General features: G+C 40.6%; 1 protein-coding gene across 1 annotated transcript in view; it reads right to left on the reverse strand.

Annotated features, from left to right (window-relative positions):
* CACNB4 (calcium voltage-gated channel auxiliary subunit beta 4) overlaps nucleotides 1-17,067 on the reverse strand; it is a 188,887-nt gene that overhangs the window by 49,476 nt on the left and 122,344 nt on the right. Inside the window, exon 3 of the mRNA XM_077829777.1 lies at nucleotides 398-517. Within this exon, the coding sequence (XP_077685903.1) occupies nucleotides 398-517 (120 nt within the window). The remainder of the gene's footprint in view (nucleotides 1-397; nucleotides 518-17,067) is intronic.

Consider the following 17,067-nt stretch of genomic DNA (forward strand, 5'->3'; position numbering starts at 1 on the left):
ATCTGTAGGGTGACCACCTGTACCAAATACAAATTCAAAAAACTGTCAAGCACATTGCTATGAAAATGTGGTAGAAGTCTCTTATGTTGTTCTCCTTTTCTTTCCGTAAGTAAGAGAGTCAAATTCCACTCTCATTTACACATGTAGGACCTACCAACACACACAAGGTTGCATGGGTGTGACAGCAGGATTTGGCTCTATGTTTTAGGTAGTATCTTCTTTGTGAAAATATTTGGTATTTCCCCTTCTAGCATCTTGTATTGGTTGACAAGCTATTTTCAAATTCTATGATCACCATTATAAACCTGTAGAATGAATTCTAACACTATGCAAAGGTTGACATGGAACCAAATGCCATATAACTTTGCTATTATTAAAGCTGAAAAGAAGAATTCACCTTTGCCCTTTCAAGCTGAATAGCTGCTTGCTGTTCTCTCTCCTGGCGGATTGCTTCTCTGTCCTCTTCCAAAGATACATCAGAATCTGATGGTCTGCTTGTGTATGAATCTGCTGATCCCTAGAAAGAAGAGCACATCGTTAAGAGAAATTATATGCTGCTTAGAAGAATCCAAGCCAAATTCACAAAACATTGCTCAAGTGTTTCTTTCCTGAATTTTGTTATGTAGATTTTTTGTATTATTTCTGATAGGAAATTGTACAGGATATAGTTAGGAATTTAAGTGGTTTTATAGTTTTTTATTTTTCTGAAAAACACAAAATTCCAAAGGAAATCTCTCTCTTTCTCAGAACATGTGCAGTATTTTAGTCTCTCTGATGGGTATGCATCATAAGGCAATCAGCACTGGGCACAGCACAACAACCTATTACAATATTTAAATCCTGTGTGATAGCCTTAGATTAAAGATCAGCTCTCCATCAAAGGTTACATCACATCAGATAGAATCAGATTATTATATGGCTCAGTTAAAAATCACTTCTCTGTGTAAATATATTAGTGATATATAAGTACTTTACTCAGTACCCAGCAGCACTCAGAATTATTCTATGCATCATACCTAAACACAAACATTCGTGAATCAAGAAGCGAAAGTGGCCAAATGCCAGAACATACTATTAGAAGTTATTTGACAATGGAACACATAAATCCAAATGCATCCTATGCAATGACATAAGATAGGGATGATACATGAACCAGAAGGGGTATACATCAGTCTGCAAGGGGGAGAAACAGGATATACTGTACAGTAAGATGTCTTGTTCAAGTCACTATTCAGGATGGGTGGCACAATCTACAACCAGTAGTGTTTTTACACTCCCCTTTATAATAAGCAACTCGACATTGAGGTCCTGATTCTGCAATTAGATCAGCACAAATGTACCTTAATGCCTTCATGGATCCAATTGCGGGATAGGGGCCTGATTTTGTAAGAAAGACAAAAGAATGTACAAAGTGCAAATATTATTAATCTAAAAACCAAAATAGACCCCAGATGCCTAGCAAAATTAGAGCTCAATTCTACTTGCATGACTCTTCATTTGAATAAAGATGTGCCTCAGTTCTAAAAAGGATGTCAAAAAGACACGTTAAAATTATTTTTGGAGTGGCCAGATCCTGCAAAATGCTAAGCTCTAGGATTTGGTCCTACAGTCAAGTAAATCTCCCATGGTAAGGATATGCACATGACCATTCCATTTCCCGAACAGGAGGAATGTCTATTTTTATCCTTGTTTAGGTGAGTAATGCCTTTGCTACCAAACTTCCTTCCTCTTTCTGCACTTGATCCTGTGCCCAATGAAATTCCCAATCTCCCACTGACTCCAGTTATTCAGAATCAGGTACTATTTGGTTTGGCATTTGATTAATTTGCAGTTGGTTTAATGTATTAGCACCCAGCAATAGCAGCGGTTAATTTTATTTCAGTTACAGATTCTGCATGGTTATGACACACCATGTGTAGCTTTGCACAATTACAAATGTTTGAGGTTCTGTATTACAAACTTGAATGCAATGGCAATTAATACTTTAAATATCAGCACATAATATATAAAGTTTAGAGTACAAACCCATATGTAAATGGCATAATTTAGTCTCACGAACACATTTTTATATCTACATATTTTGCACATTTCTGAGTTCAGAAAAGCACAACGCTAGGACCCTAATCATACAAACAAAACCATCCTTGAATCCATGAGAAAGCAATTAAGTCAACAGGACTGCATAAGAATCTATCCATGCAGATCTCCATGCAGAAGCTGGATCTAGTACCGTACACTAACGATCAAAAGCCCCACAGGAACTCTGCACCACGCTGTTTGTGACCATCGCTGTAAAATATTATAGAATTTTATATGAGAGAAGCATTAATTAACTGGATCTTCTGTATTTAGTGAAGTGTTGGCCAATAAGTACAGATCACATTTCTAAGTGATCACATTTTCAGTAGCAAACTGAAAAAAATCATCTTCTCATCCAGGAAAGCCATTAAAAATCTATTTTTGTCAAATGGATGACTATTTTGTCTCATCACAATTTTTTACAAGAGTTTTAAATTAACTCATGACTCAATCAATTCAGATACAAGTACATTAAAAAAGCCTTTTAAAAACTGATCTTCACTGCTATGATAAATAATATCCTATTTATTCTATGGTGATGTCATTTCAGTATATTTTCGTGTCTGAAGCTATTTAACAGCATAACTGTATTTGGCAGTGATCTTAGACAAGTAAAATAAGTAGAGACCGAGGTTAAATCAACAGTAATTCTCAGAACTCTCATCATAAATTCCACGTAAGTACAGCAGCATTCAGTCAGGTATGCTCTGATGCGAGTATCAGACATACCCAAAGGGATATTCAAAGGTGTGAGATTTAAAGAAACACGATGACGAAGTTTTGGAACAAACTGATTGTAACAACTTAGGCTGTAGACCCAATATTTTAAGGACATATATTAGACAGTCAGCTAGCTACTTAAGTTAAAAACAAAGCAACTATGGCATAAAACATATCTGCATCTCTGTCTGGAAATCACAGCATTTGTCCAGTGATCCTGTCTACTGAAGTAACACATGGGCTGATATTCAAAGGCAGACTTTGAGCTGGGTGCCTGTGTTTTCGCACCCACAATAACTGAAGCTGCAAGTCTAAGGGAGCAAATAATTGTGGGAAAATAAGTGCCCAGACACATAAATACCTGATTGCACCTGAAAATCATTTGGGGCATATTTTATGACAAAGTTATTTGAGTATGTGATTGTCAGCAAAAAGTCAGAAGTTGAGTTTGTAGTACTACCAACCCCAAGGATTCCAAAATCCTGAGACTGGAATAAAAATCATGGGATTTTAAAAAATATATATTTGGGAGGGTTGATTTGCCTTCTATATTGAGCTTTTAGGCTTCCCATTTTGTAGCCTCTCTCTGCATCCGCAAGGATTAGAAACTTACTTTTGTGTAGATAAAAGCGGAGATTCTCATGTAATCATATGACTCCAGCGGCTGGGACTTGAGGAAAAACATCAAATATGGCAAGACTCGCAAGTAATGTTGTGAGAGTTGGCAACACTGCATTATAGGCCTATTTGAAAACTAGAGCGAAAAAAAGTACTTTGTGGTACTGATTCTCTGTAGCATCTTACTATTTCCCCTCCAGCTTCAGACCTTTCAAAGACTGTACTACATTGTTTGGAGTATGGAGTGTTTCATGTAGACATGGTTAAGTTGCCATTCCCTCTGCTATCACATACAGTCTTCTCTGTAGCCACAGTAATTAACATGCTCCAGGATATTGTACTGGCATAGGCCTGAATCATCAGGTACATCTTATGTTTGCGTGGTGCACCTGGGGAGAAGCCATAGGTGGGTTCTCTCCACTTCCCTGCCACCCTATTGGGGGTCAACAGTTTGTCTCTCAGTGCAATTTAGAGCGGCCTTTACACAGGCAGAGATCTCTGGAGTACAGCAAGATCTGGTTGTGCCTCCTTCCATCCCCCTCTCAACTCTAACTCACCTTTTGGAATGGGGTGGGAGAGGATGGGAGAGCTGACTGTATCCCAGCCAAGGTTTTCTCCAACACCAGACATCCCTAGCTTCCAAGTGTCAGAAAGGGGACTTAGTGGGGCTGAGGATCTGGCCCATAATACACAAATCAAACCTTACATTGTATTACCAGCCGTAGCAAGAGGCATTGGCAGTTTTATATAGCTGGACAATAAAGCCATTCACTTACTTAAAGGTATATTCTCAGCCTCCCTTTGTTACTCGTTTTCAGATCCTTAAGTCATACTGACAACCAAACCAGAACAAAATCAATTCTTCATTCTTATTAGCATATATCTAAGAGTGGGCTTCTCCAGCCGCCTGAAGTTCCTGACAGGGATATTTTGGACACAGGCCTTCTCCAAATGGATGAAACTACTGGTTTCTGATAATAAAAGTAAATAACTGGGATTTTGTTGGTGGTGGTGTTGATAGGATACAAGGAGTAGAAAATGGCTCCACTCCTGCTCCATCAAGAATGGAAATATATTCATTGTATATTCCATTTATTTGTGCTTCCTGTAGTAGCGAGATGGAAGTGCCTCTCAAAGAGAAGGAACCCCCACAGAAAATATTCCCCTCCTAAACCTTACATATGTTGAAGTTTTCAGTAATGTCTGTAACTCACTGTCTAGATGGGAACAGTTTTAAGAAGTGCTAGAGCAGCTTAGACCAGTGGTCACAGAATATCAGGGTTGGAAGGGACCTCAGGAGGTCATCTAGTCCAACCCCCTGCTCAAAAGCAGGACCCATACCCAATTAAATCATCCCAGCCAGGGCTTTGTCCACTTTTGGTCCGCTTGCTCCAGTAGCTTGTCTTTGACTTCAGCCAATATCATACATGACAGAGGAATTCGTAATAGCCATACCACCTCAACCCTTCACCCCCATGGACAATGATGCAATACTGTGCCTTTGGAGGGGAATTTTCTCCCTACTCTGCGACAGCTGCTGGTTGGTTTATGAAGTATGAGGGAAGGTATCACATGTAAGTTTTTACTCTTTCTTTTGTAGCTGTGAATATTCTTATTTCCTATTTAATTTAATACATTTTGAAAGAGATGTGAACTCCTACTTGTTAGTATCATCTGGTAAAGGTAATAAGCCACAGAGGGATGCACCCTGACACTATCTAATCCATTTATAATATGCCCATCACCATGGTATCAAGGCATGGCACAGGCAGGAGCAGATTACATGCATCTCAGAGTCGAATTTGGCCCAATATGAACTAATGAGTAGAAACGACTGGAGGATGACAATTCAGTTTTGCAGCAACTTTCAAGGTTTCAAAGCTTGTTTTCATTCTGCATTGGAAAAAACCCATTAGTAACATTTTCACAAAGAAAATGTGTCAAATTTCAGGGGAGAGGGGTTCGTGTGTGTTCTATAAGCTTGTGGTTAGAGCACTGGCCAGGCATGTGGGAAACCCACGTTCAAATCCCTGCTCTACCTGATACACAGCAGATTTCATCCCATATCATTCTGAATCAAGCAGAACAGGGACTTCCACCAGGCTCTCCCACATCCCAGGCCAGTGCTCTACCCACCACGCTCTTGAGAGGAACAGCCTGTCTCACTCCTACCAACAAAACACAATGAACATTTCATTTAGACAAAAATGTTCTGACCAGATATACTAATAATTTTTTCAGCTATGATTTCATTGGGTCAAAGAAGTCATTATTTTTCTAAGGCCAAAGCCTTCTTTGTCACTGGCCAGCAAGCACAGTCAGAAAGAGAAGAATTGGAAGAATCAGCAAAAAGGGAAGGTGTGTATCCTGACAGTGAAGGACAGGCCTCTGCCAGGAGATGAGCCTGTCCCTTCTAAAACTTTGAGCTGGCAAAAACTGAACCAATCTGCTGAAGACTACCACTAGCTCCTGATGTATATGCCCTGTATTGGCTTGGGAGCGAGACACGCTGCTCTTCTTACAGCCTCCTTTTGGATGTAGTGCATCTCAGGGCTTTCCCCAGACATACTACCTTAAGGTATTAAAGCACCAAAGAGGTATTCTGCCTATCTGCATTGTGGCTCCCAGCTACTCCCGTCATTCTGTGCATCTGAAGGCAAGATTTGACCCTCAATTTTAAATCTTAGCACTAAGGGAAATATAACAATGTTTTTCTCATAATCAATCAAAAGGCATCAGTAGACTATCCTCAGTTCCAGTGTCTTGATTGTTTAAAGCTCTTGGAGAAGAGGAGAGGAGAACAATGGAATTTTGAACATGTGGCCAACTATGTTACAGACAAAGGTAACAGCCACTTAGTTAATGTCTGTAAAACACTTGGAAGATGTAAAGCACTATATCACTGCTAAACATTACTACTATTACTGTACATGCAACAAATGCTCAATGGCAGCAGAAAGGGGAAAAAATATCACAGTCTTCAGATATTAAATCAAAAGATATAATAAACATTTACAATTTATGGTGGTAGGAACTGGCTTCCTTCCAAGATGTTGGAGCCCTAAACAGCATAATTTAATGCAACAAGAATGCACCAGACCCTGGTAAGCCCAAGGCCGAAGACAGGGCCAACACCACTCACCAGGAATGGCCGACATTGATCATCATCCATGCCCTTTTCAACCATGTGATTTTCCTTTTAAATCTTTTGTTCATTGGGAAGTGGGTAAGAACAGAGTACAGCGCACGTCACAGAGATGACACAAATCAAAAGAGCACATGGAAGCTGAGCTGAGAATCTGTGGATGGTGGTGTAGCGAATGTAGAAATACAGGGGTTTACCTAGACAATCGCATCCTATGGGTCTGATTTTTCATGGCTCCATATGGATTGCCTGGTAACTTCATGAAACAGTTATACATGCTGGGGGCAGTTTCCAGTGCTTGCAGTAGTATGCCATGCTAGGGCTGATTTGCACTGCTCTGGCAGCACAAAGCAGTCTTAAAGCCAGCTTAACCATACCAACCAGTACCACGAGGCTGCTCTCAGTTGTTCCTCAATACTGGTTGGTGGTTGGACAACGGCAGATCAGAGAGTGTTACAGTCACATTTATGACCCCACTCCACACAGATGTGCCAAACAATAATGTGCCAAATAATAATAATTCCTCAATCCCAGGAATACAAGTTAGGTGATGATGAATCAGAAGAAAGAAGTTTCAAATGAGAAAATGCTTCATTACTATAGGGATGGGAGGGAAAGGTAGAGGCACCAACCAAAGGCGAGTAACAAAAATATGTATTCTTCAGCGTACTGTGTGCTCATGCCCAAAGTGCTAACACTATATAGGGCAGAAACATGACCAAATAGTTAGTGACAGTCAAAAAAATTAAAAAGTAGGCCTGACTCCCAGTCTTCTGCTGCGACTCAGATCATGAAACCTCACTCATACTGGGGAGCATTTACTCATGCAAGTGATCCATTTCATTTCAGTACCACCCTTGGTGTTCCTAATAAGCTCACCCATGTCTTGCATCTCCATTCCCTTTGTATACCACACCCTTTATCTTGTCTCTATTTATACTGGGATCTTCTGGGGACAGGGATTGTCCTGCACTTTATATTTGTACAGTACCCAGAATAATGGGGCTCTGAGTTTGATTATAGCTGCTGACATTACTATAATAAAAATGGTAAATAAATCAAATAATTATAATAATCTTCAAGGCCCAGTCACCAGCTCAAACAGCTTTTAACACTGCAAAACAAAAAAATATATAGTTTGTTTGTGGGATTTATTTGTTTTGGTTTTTTGCCCTCATGGGTGGGAGAGAGTAACTGCCTACATGACCACAGAGTGAAAAGCAAATTACGTCAACACAAAGTGCTAGTCCAAAAAAGAAAGAAGTTCAAAACTCTTGAATCCATTCTCACTCTCTCTCTCTGTACCCTGACACTGCATCAAAGGACCTTTTAATTTTTTTTTTTAATTTATATTATATAGCCTCTGTCAGCCAGCAGATATTTTTGGATGAATCAGCTAGCTGGTTGTACAGCACACATCCATAATTTTACATGGCAGGGAGGCCTCAAAATTATTCCTTCTATAGTGAGCCTTGTGCACAGATAAGAACTGAATATTTGCCTTTCAAAATACAAAGCAAAGAATACATAAATTAAAGGTCCCTTATTGGGGTTAAGGAACTTTGAGAGTCAATGCCAACAAATTACCTAGAATGTATATAATTTATTAACCTGGTACACACTATGCAAGGAGCAGTTACCATAGGAACTGCCATATCACTTTGTTGTCTACCTCCCCTTGAGACCACATAGGGTTGCCAGTCCTCCAGGATTGTCCTGGAGCCTCCAGAAATTAAAGATTAATCTTTAATTAAAGTTTATGTCATGTGATGAAATCTCCAGGAATATGTCCAACTAAAATTGGCAACCCTATGAGACACCCAACTTCTTTGTGAAGATAAACCACACACAATAGCTGTTGTGAACATTCCAGTTTTAACAATCTGAAAAGGTTTCAACAGAGCTATAATCTCTCCTGGATTGTACGGCTCATTTAATATCTTTTTGATAGCAGTTTTATTTCCTGCTTTTGTGGATGAGCTCATTTTTCTTTTCATTAATTACCTTCCCCCTCTTTTGTTCTCCTCTACCACCGTATTGGATCAATTGTTATAGTTCATCTTTACAAGAGAGATAAAAAACACTGGGATTTGAAGTGATACCAAGGATGGTGAATTAAATAATGTTTCTGCAGTTAGGGGTATATAATGAGTGCCCCTCTGCTGAACATACATGCACACCTCTGGCTAGCTTGCACTCCCTCCACTGGCCCCCATGATTTTGGGGTTCGTATGGGAAGAAGAGAATGCAGCCTTCCGACCTCTTATAGGAGACAGGAGAAGAATATCGTCCGTAAAAGGAACAGAATAAAGATCACAATGGTGCCAAGAATAAACTGTTTCAAATTCAGAGTGCCACAAATATCACACACATCTGAACACCTGTCCCTCATAAATGATATTATCTCCCATGTAATGAGCGTGGTTTAGCTACCATTCCATTGAACTGCTCCAAAAAATATGCAATCCCTCAGAAAGGCAAGCTGTGTGTAGAGCCAGGAAGCATTCTGCTCCACACATTTCCGAAGCCCTGCCTGCAGAAGGCCTCATAAAGTGATTTTCAAGTTCGCTAAGGAAGGGAGAGAGCTTTTTGTCTGACTGGGGAGCATCAAGTGATTTTTGGTTTCATTTTTGATTCAGCCTTTTATATACAGCAAGAGAGTGCAACAGACAATAGAGCTGCATCTTCTCATTGTGGGAGTCCTATTCTTGTGGACACTACAGAATTGTTAAGAAGGACATTTTGAGTGAATCTCTCTATCCAGAAATAAACAGACATTGAGCAAACAGCCCCACAGAAAATGGCCTCACCACTCACAACCTTTAATAAAGCATACATGCCGTTTAAGGGGGAAGCCAACTTTTTTTTCTCCCCTCCCCCAGTCTCCAACGTGAAAGTAGCTGTTGTTAGGAGTGACTTAGCAATAAGGTCCCTGGTAAAAGAGAGCTCAACTCTGAAACCCCAAAGGGCTAAAATGCCAATACTTCCTTAAAGGAAGTTTCAGGTAGCAGGCAGTATACCTCCAGACAATTAATTATTCTGTGTGATCAGCTGGAGTCTTAATATGGTCAGAGGCCAGAGCCAAGAAAAATTTGGGACACTTTTAAATCATCAGTCCCTCCTGCACTGACTCTCTCCCTGCTCTTCCCCTGAGTTCCTCCCCCAAAGTGAATCCTTAATCTACCCCTCCTAAATATTCCACCTCCAAGCAAACATCTAGCATCTCATGGCTGAGTTTCAGCACCCATGAATCATGGCAGACCCAGTTCCCAGGGTCCTGTCTTGATGCTGAATATAGTGGCTTCAAACAATTCAATGCAGCCTGAGTGATGCCACATAGACCACCAGATAATTACTATTTATTACTTGTATTTCGGTAGCAGCCAGAACATGCAATGCATTGTATAGCATGTAGGAAGACAAAGTCCTTGTCCCAGAGAGCTTTCAAACGAACAGTGTCAATGACAATATCCAGGGAGTGGCTAGGTAGAGACTGAGTCTACCCCCCTGGAGGTTCTTTGCCCTCGCCACCTTCCACCTACATCTCTGACACCAACGAGAGACCTCTTTTCTCCTCCGAGAGTTCCACCTTGGAGAGGGTGGTGGAGTAGCATTCCTGCCCCCACATGGCTCTGAGAAGGGAAACGGGGGGAAGTGCACCTGGTCTAAGTGACTGTCTGAGATCCAGAAATGGTTAGAGGCTCAGCCCAGCCTGCTCCTCCAACCACCCATTCACACTACCGCATATCTGGCAGCAGCCAGAATCTCTCTTTCCCCTCCTAGGGCTCAGGCTCTGCCTTTGGGATGTGGGAAGGAATCCACATCCATTGTAAAACACACTGAGTTAATGGCGTTAAATGGTAGCTGAGGTGGTCCCTGTATTATTAGGGTGAAATATGACTGCTATAGCACCACCTCAGAAGTACATGTGGCTTGTGTCCTCAGACCCTTTCCCAAACAGCCATATGACCAGTTTTTGTGTTAAAAGTGGGGGTTGGGGTGTAAACCACTGTGTTTAGGAAGAACTTAGAAAAGTGCAGAAGGGAGCTATGGGTTCCAGACACTTCAGGACAAGGTCAGCAGGTTTATATATAGATGTATGGGGAGACATGTGCCTTTGCACTCGACACTGGGTCCTGCTAAACCCCAAAGCTCCACAAGCATGATGCAGAGAGACTTCCTGTTCTTGAGTAGCCCTCGAACTCTATAACTAAGCCCACAAAACTCACAGGCATCCAGCTTTTTGCTATGCAGAGTCCTTCTTTGGAGTGCTCTCCCTCCCTCAGCATCCTCCTCAATGCCCTCCGCAGTGCTTCAAGGTTCCACACACATTTCCCTGTTCTTCCCCGTCACTCTCAAATACCCTATACCATGAAGAGCTTTCTTCTAGACAAGGACTGGATGTGGCTTCCGAAAGCTCTAAGTGCTTGTACTGTGCCAAGTTAAATGAGGAGTCGATCTCCGATTGGGGTTCTTATGCACTACTGTAATACACAAATCCTTTCTCATCTTCAGTGACCTACAGACATTTCACAGGCATGCATCCGACAGAAACCCTGATAGTGACACTCCCAATGGGAGAGGACTCCCTAGTCCAGGACCTTTTATGACAGGGAATCCTGAGTGTGGATAGGTTGCAGGCATCCTCCCTTTACACTCTCTCTCTCTCTCCTTAGGGTTAGAAGGGTTGTTTCATTTCTTTGGGACTGTCTGGCTGAAATTCCCAAAACAAAAGCCTCAGACTCAAGACTTTTGTTTTAATTGGTTTTAATAATTCAGACTGAATTAAAACCAAAATTAATTAATTAAGAACTGAGAGGAGGATAAAAAATAATATTAAAATAAAAAACAGTATGCATAACACATCTAGTCCAACCACAAGGATTTCTTAAGATTAACTACAGACACCTCATGTTTATATAAGTAAGGAATTTTTCTCTCTGACCCTCATGAAAAGATTCTCAGTCTCTTTTGGCCAGGCAGCATCTCAAAGACACTTCTTATAAAGCCCATCAATGCTATACCTTAAGCTGGTCTAGAGAGTAAATGAAAGGCTTAGGAAAGCCTAGCTGAAACTCACTGGGTTTGATTTACAGGGTTAAAACACAAACCCTTCCCCCACCCCCACCCCCAGTTTCAGTTCATGTGGGTTCATTCTCACGCTGTTTCTTGAATCAAACAGACCTTGAAGCTCAGAGCAAAACCCAGCCAAAACAAGAGAGTTTTGCCTGGTTTCCATCTAAAGCCATAAATGGGCCTAGATTCACTTGCAACTTGGGCTGAGTTTACTCCAAGAGATTCATGGCTCAAATTTTGGGCTGGTACTGAAATGCTTAATCATTGACTTGGTCTCATCAGAAAGTTATGGCATTGCTCCCGAATTAATTATACAGAAGAAGGGAGGAACCCAGAGTGAAGGTTTTAATAAAATTCTCCCTCTCTTAATCCAGTCTGAAATAGAAGGAACAGGAGGAGATAACTGACACCAAATGTACTGTGTGTATCACAGAAGACCCTATAGTGAAAACATCATGTGGTAGAGGGACAGGCAAGAGAATCCAACTACTGTAGTCAATAATAGAATGAGGTTCATTTGAGAAACAAGTTCAAACCCCTCTCCCCCACTTTTTTGTTCAGTCCTTTAATATAAGGAAAGGAGGAAAAGAAAAGTAAATATACCAGGCGAAATTTGCCAAAATGTACCATTTCTGGTCCAGGACTCTATGAACTGGGGTGGCTGTATGAGTTGGATTCTTCCTGTTCAGACCATGTAAGAGTCACAATAAAATGGACACAACGTTTCCTCCAGTCCTTTGTTTATTGCTGGTTATGTCACTAATACCAAATCAAAGTACTAAAATAATATACAGTATGGTACAATCCTGCATGAGTTGGAAAGGAATTTTGTATGGTGATAACTGATATCATTTACTTATTATTGTAGCACCTAGGGACCCTAATCATGGACCAGGACCCCAATGTGCTAGGTGCTGTACAAACGCAGACCAAAAAGATGGTCCCTGCCCCTAAGAGTTGACAATCTAACCTAATACCTCTAAGTCTTTTCTATCTCGAATTTCCATTGGAACTACAAAGAGAAACTAACAGAGTTGCTTTGTTTTAGTTATCAGAGCCCGGACATGAAATACTAAACTTCCACACAGAAAGAAATTGAAATTTCATTTCTAGGCCAGTATACAGATTACGGAAAGAAGGCTGGATATTATGAGCCACTTAGGGTTGAATTCAATGCAAGTTATCAGGTGGCTTTCATTTTTTGGGACTTCCGCTGTGCAAAAATCAGAAAACATTTCTTCCTATTGAATACAGCCATTCATGATTAATCGGGCATACAAACACTTTTAGTTTCATGTGCAGCTGGTAATTCCTCCAGCTGTCAGTAGCTTTACCAAAGGCTTGAACAATAAATATTGATATCATGGAATGGTTTCTGCAGAGTGCAGGGATTTTATACAGTTACTGATTCACAGGCATATGGTAGCTTTCTGTAACCATATAGGACCTACTTTTAAGCACCTTAAAGAGGCCAAATATTCTAACTTCAAAAAGTATTTGGTCTGAATAAGCATATTAGGAATGGGTCCATACTAAACTAATCCCTACTCTCAAAACTCACCATCCCACAACAACTTCATTTTGCTGAGGGAAGAGCTCATTCTAAATGAGTAATATTGTTAGCCCAATTAGTTTCATGATAATAAGTTGACAGCGCTTCCTGTTAGTTCTGTAATAACAGTATCCTGCTCTAACACCTTTGGCCTCCTAACTCTGAGTTTACTTAGCTCAGTATGGGGTCACAACCTTGTAAATATGAAACACCTTTCAATTACCATCTGCTTACACTAACAAAGGGACATCAAGTATTATCCTTCTTAACTATAAGAAGCAGTTTCTGACATTACCTAGAGCTGGACAATGTAACCTGCCTGTAGCTTGTCATTCTGCTGCTAAACTACACATGCTGATATCCTTTTTTATCACTCAACAGTTTCACTATCACATGACTGAAATGACATAAACTGCATTACTGCCATCTAAGATAAAGATGTTCACTTCTGAGGCAAACACCACCACAGAGTACTTATTCTTTCATCTCCTCTATTTGAATGATTGGAGTCTTAGCCTGCAGAAGGAGGAACATACAAGAACCACAGAAATATTAACCGTTTAAACACTAACAGCTAGGATAACGTATATCATATGCTCTTGACAGTAATTTCCTATTTCCCTTACTCACTAACACATTTTCCCTCCTCTGTTCTAATGCTTATTACAATGCTATATCATTATTATATCACTGGACAATAATACTTTCGGGCAGATTGTGCCTTGAAGGTATTAACTTACACTGGCAGCTATGCAGAGCTGCATCACCCCAGGTAGAGCTCTGGGGGATGAAGGGAAATACATCATGCACCATCCCACAGGCATACTCTACTCCGTGCCTGGCCAACTGCTGGCCAGCCACAGGGAGGGAGTTTCTTACCTCTTCCTTTCAGATAACATATGCCTCATTGAAGTTTGGATGGAACAGGGAGGGGGAAAGGGAGGGAGGAAGAGTTTAATAGGCCCCTCCCATCCACTACCATCTGTGTGCCCCTATGGAAGATCCATGCACAGCCTAGCTCCCAGTCCTGTGCTGTTAGGGTGACCAGACAGCAAGTGTGAAAAACTGGGACAGAGGGTGCAGGGTAATAGGCACCTATGATTTAGATAATGGCATAGAGAGTGCACTTATAAAGCTTATGGACGATACCAAGCTGGGAGGGGTTGCAAATGCTTTGGAGGATAGGGTTAAAATTCAAAATGATCTGGACAAACTGGAGAAATGGTCTGAAGTAAATAGGATGACATTCAATAAGGACAAATGCAAAGTACTCCATTTAGGAAGGAACAATCAGTTGCACACATACAAAATGGATAATGACTGCCAAGGAAGGAGTACCGTGGAAAGGGATCTGGGGGTCATAGTGGATCACAAGCTAAATATGAGTCAACAGTGCAAGACTGCTGCAAAAAAAAAAAAAAAAAAAAAGCAAACAGCATTCTGGGATGTATTAGCAGTAGCGTTGTAAGCAAGACAGGAGAAGTAATTCTTCCACTCTACTACGCACTGATTAGGCCTCAACTGGAGTGCTGTGTCCAGTTCTGGACATCACATTTCAGGAAAGACGTAGACAAACTGGAGAAAGTCCAGCGAAAAGCAACCAAAATGATTAAAGGTCTAGAAAACATGATCTGTGAGGGAAGACTGAAAAAACTGGTTTCAGAGTAACAGCCCTGTTAGTCTGTATTCACAAGAAGACAAGGAGTACTTGTGGCACCTTAGAGACTAACCAATTTATTTGAGCATAAGCTTTTGAGAGCTACAGCTCACTTCATCGGATGCATACTGTGGAAAGTGTAGAAGATCTTTTTATATACACACAAAGCATGATCTTCTACACTTTACACAGTATGCATGCGATGAAGTGAGCTGTAGCTCACGAAAGGTTATGCTCAAATAAATTGGTTAGTCTCTAAGGTGCCACAAGTACTCCTTGTCTTTTTGAAAAAACTGGGTTTGTCTAGTCTAGAGAACAGAAAACTGAGAGGGGACATGATAACAGTTTTCAAGTACATAAAAGGTTGTTACAAGGAAGAGGGAGAAACATTGTTCTTCTTAACCTCTGAGGATAGGACAAGAAGCAATGGGCTTAAATTGCAGCAGGGGAGGTTTAGGTTGGACATTAGGAAAAACTGGGTAGGTAAGCACTGGAATAAATTACCTAGGGAGGTTGCGGAATCTCCATCATTGGAGATTTTTAAGAGCAGGTTAGACAAACACCTGTCAGGAATGGTCTAGAATACTTAGTACTGCCATGAGTGCAGGGGACTGGACTAGATGACCTCTTGACGTCCCTTCCAGTCCTATGATAAGACCAAGCCCCAAATATTGGGACTGTCCCTATAAAATCAGGACATCTGGGCACCCTGTGTGCTGTATATACAAACCCATTCTTTTTCCATAGAAGAAAACTCACTGTTATTTTTCTGAATATATTCCTTATACTTACAAGGAGCCTCACATTCTAGTTATAGCATATCTCATAGTGTAACTCAATCTGAAAAGGGTGACTCTACCTGTATAGAAATACTAAACACTCATCTTTCCAGTACAATGAAACTATAAGAAAAGATCTTCCTGGTAGGGCACTGTACGTGCTCCACACTTCTAAAGTCAGGCCCAAACCTCCATTAAACCCCAGATCTCAGTTATGTCTCTTAGCCATGCCACTAGCTGTGCGCCAGTGAAACAGGCAGCACATACCTTAACCACCCTGTTGACATTATGACTTGATGTGTAATAATGAAATAACTTCTGCAGTTGATTAAATGATTGACCCATCTTCAGTATTTTATCACAGCAGCCATTTATGGCTGCGTATACTGCAAAGCCATAATTTATTACCACTGAACTATACTCATGCCAACAGAAGGCATGAATAAAGTTCCCCTAACTCCTATAAATAAATAAATAAATAAATAAATAAATAAATAAAAGTCCCCCTATATTTCCTATCCTTATCTGTAAAATGCAAACACATAACAGACTGGAAAGTTTTTGAGTACATTCAGATATATGCAATTTATTGCCAGGAATTCATCCATTAGGTACATTGGTACCTTCTGAATTAAAGAAGCTGAGCAAAAACTGGATAATTGGGAAAGTGGAACATTTGTGAAACAAGGAAGTGTTGAGCTGAGTTTTAGAAATGCAGATAAAAGAAATTCTCAAATATCTTTAACAATGTCGCCTCTCATTTGTTCTTAAAAAATAAAAAAGCCTGGTACTTTGAGTGAGCAGCAGATCTGCGGGAGCACAGCAAGTGGAGGAGGAAAAAAGGGCAGCAAACACTGTCCAAAAAAAGCCAAGAGCTGCTTGCAAAAGAAAAATGCAGAAACTAAAAGAATAAAGGAAGCTAGGTGAAATCTAACTTCGCTAGGCAAGAAAGGGTGTTATCGAGTGAGATGTGAAAAATCTCGAGACTCAGAGGGCAAGGAAGAAGAAAATAAAGACCTCATTTGTTACAACTGCCAGTGTCTTGAAGCCTCAAAAGAACACTGAGAAGAAAGGATATGTGGTGATCTCTTGTTCTTTATAAAGCTGTGAGACAGGCACCATGCACGGACAGCTGGAACCATCTTAACAAGGTTTAACTTTCCTTTTTTCATTCCCTACATTAAGTTAAGGGAAAGATGATGTTCTGAGGGAGAGAGAACGAGAACTTCAGGAAGGGAAAATGAAACCCTGCTTTTCACTGAGTTTCAGATGAGCACACACTGTATTGAACACTTCACGGAAGAACCCACACGCTAGCATTACAATAATATTTTGCACTTATGTAGCAGCTTTTATCCAAGGATCTTGATCAAAGCATTTTGACAAAATGAATTCAGTCACTGGACACCTATGTGATATAGGTGAGTATGCCCATTTCAGA

The sequence above is a fragment of the Eretmochelys imbricata genome, chromosome 11 (genome assembly GCF_965152235.1).
Source record: "Eretmochelys imbricata isolate rEreImb1 chromosome 11, rEreImb1.hap1, whole genome shotgun sequence".
NCBI lineage: Eukaryota > Metazoa > Chordata > Testudines > Cheloniidae > Eretmochelys > Eretmochelys imbricata.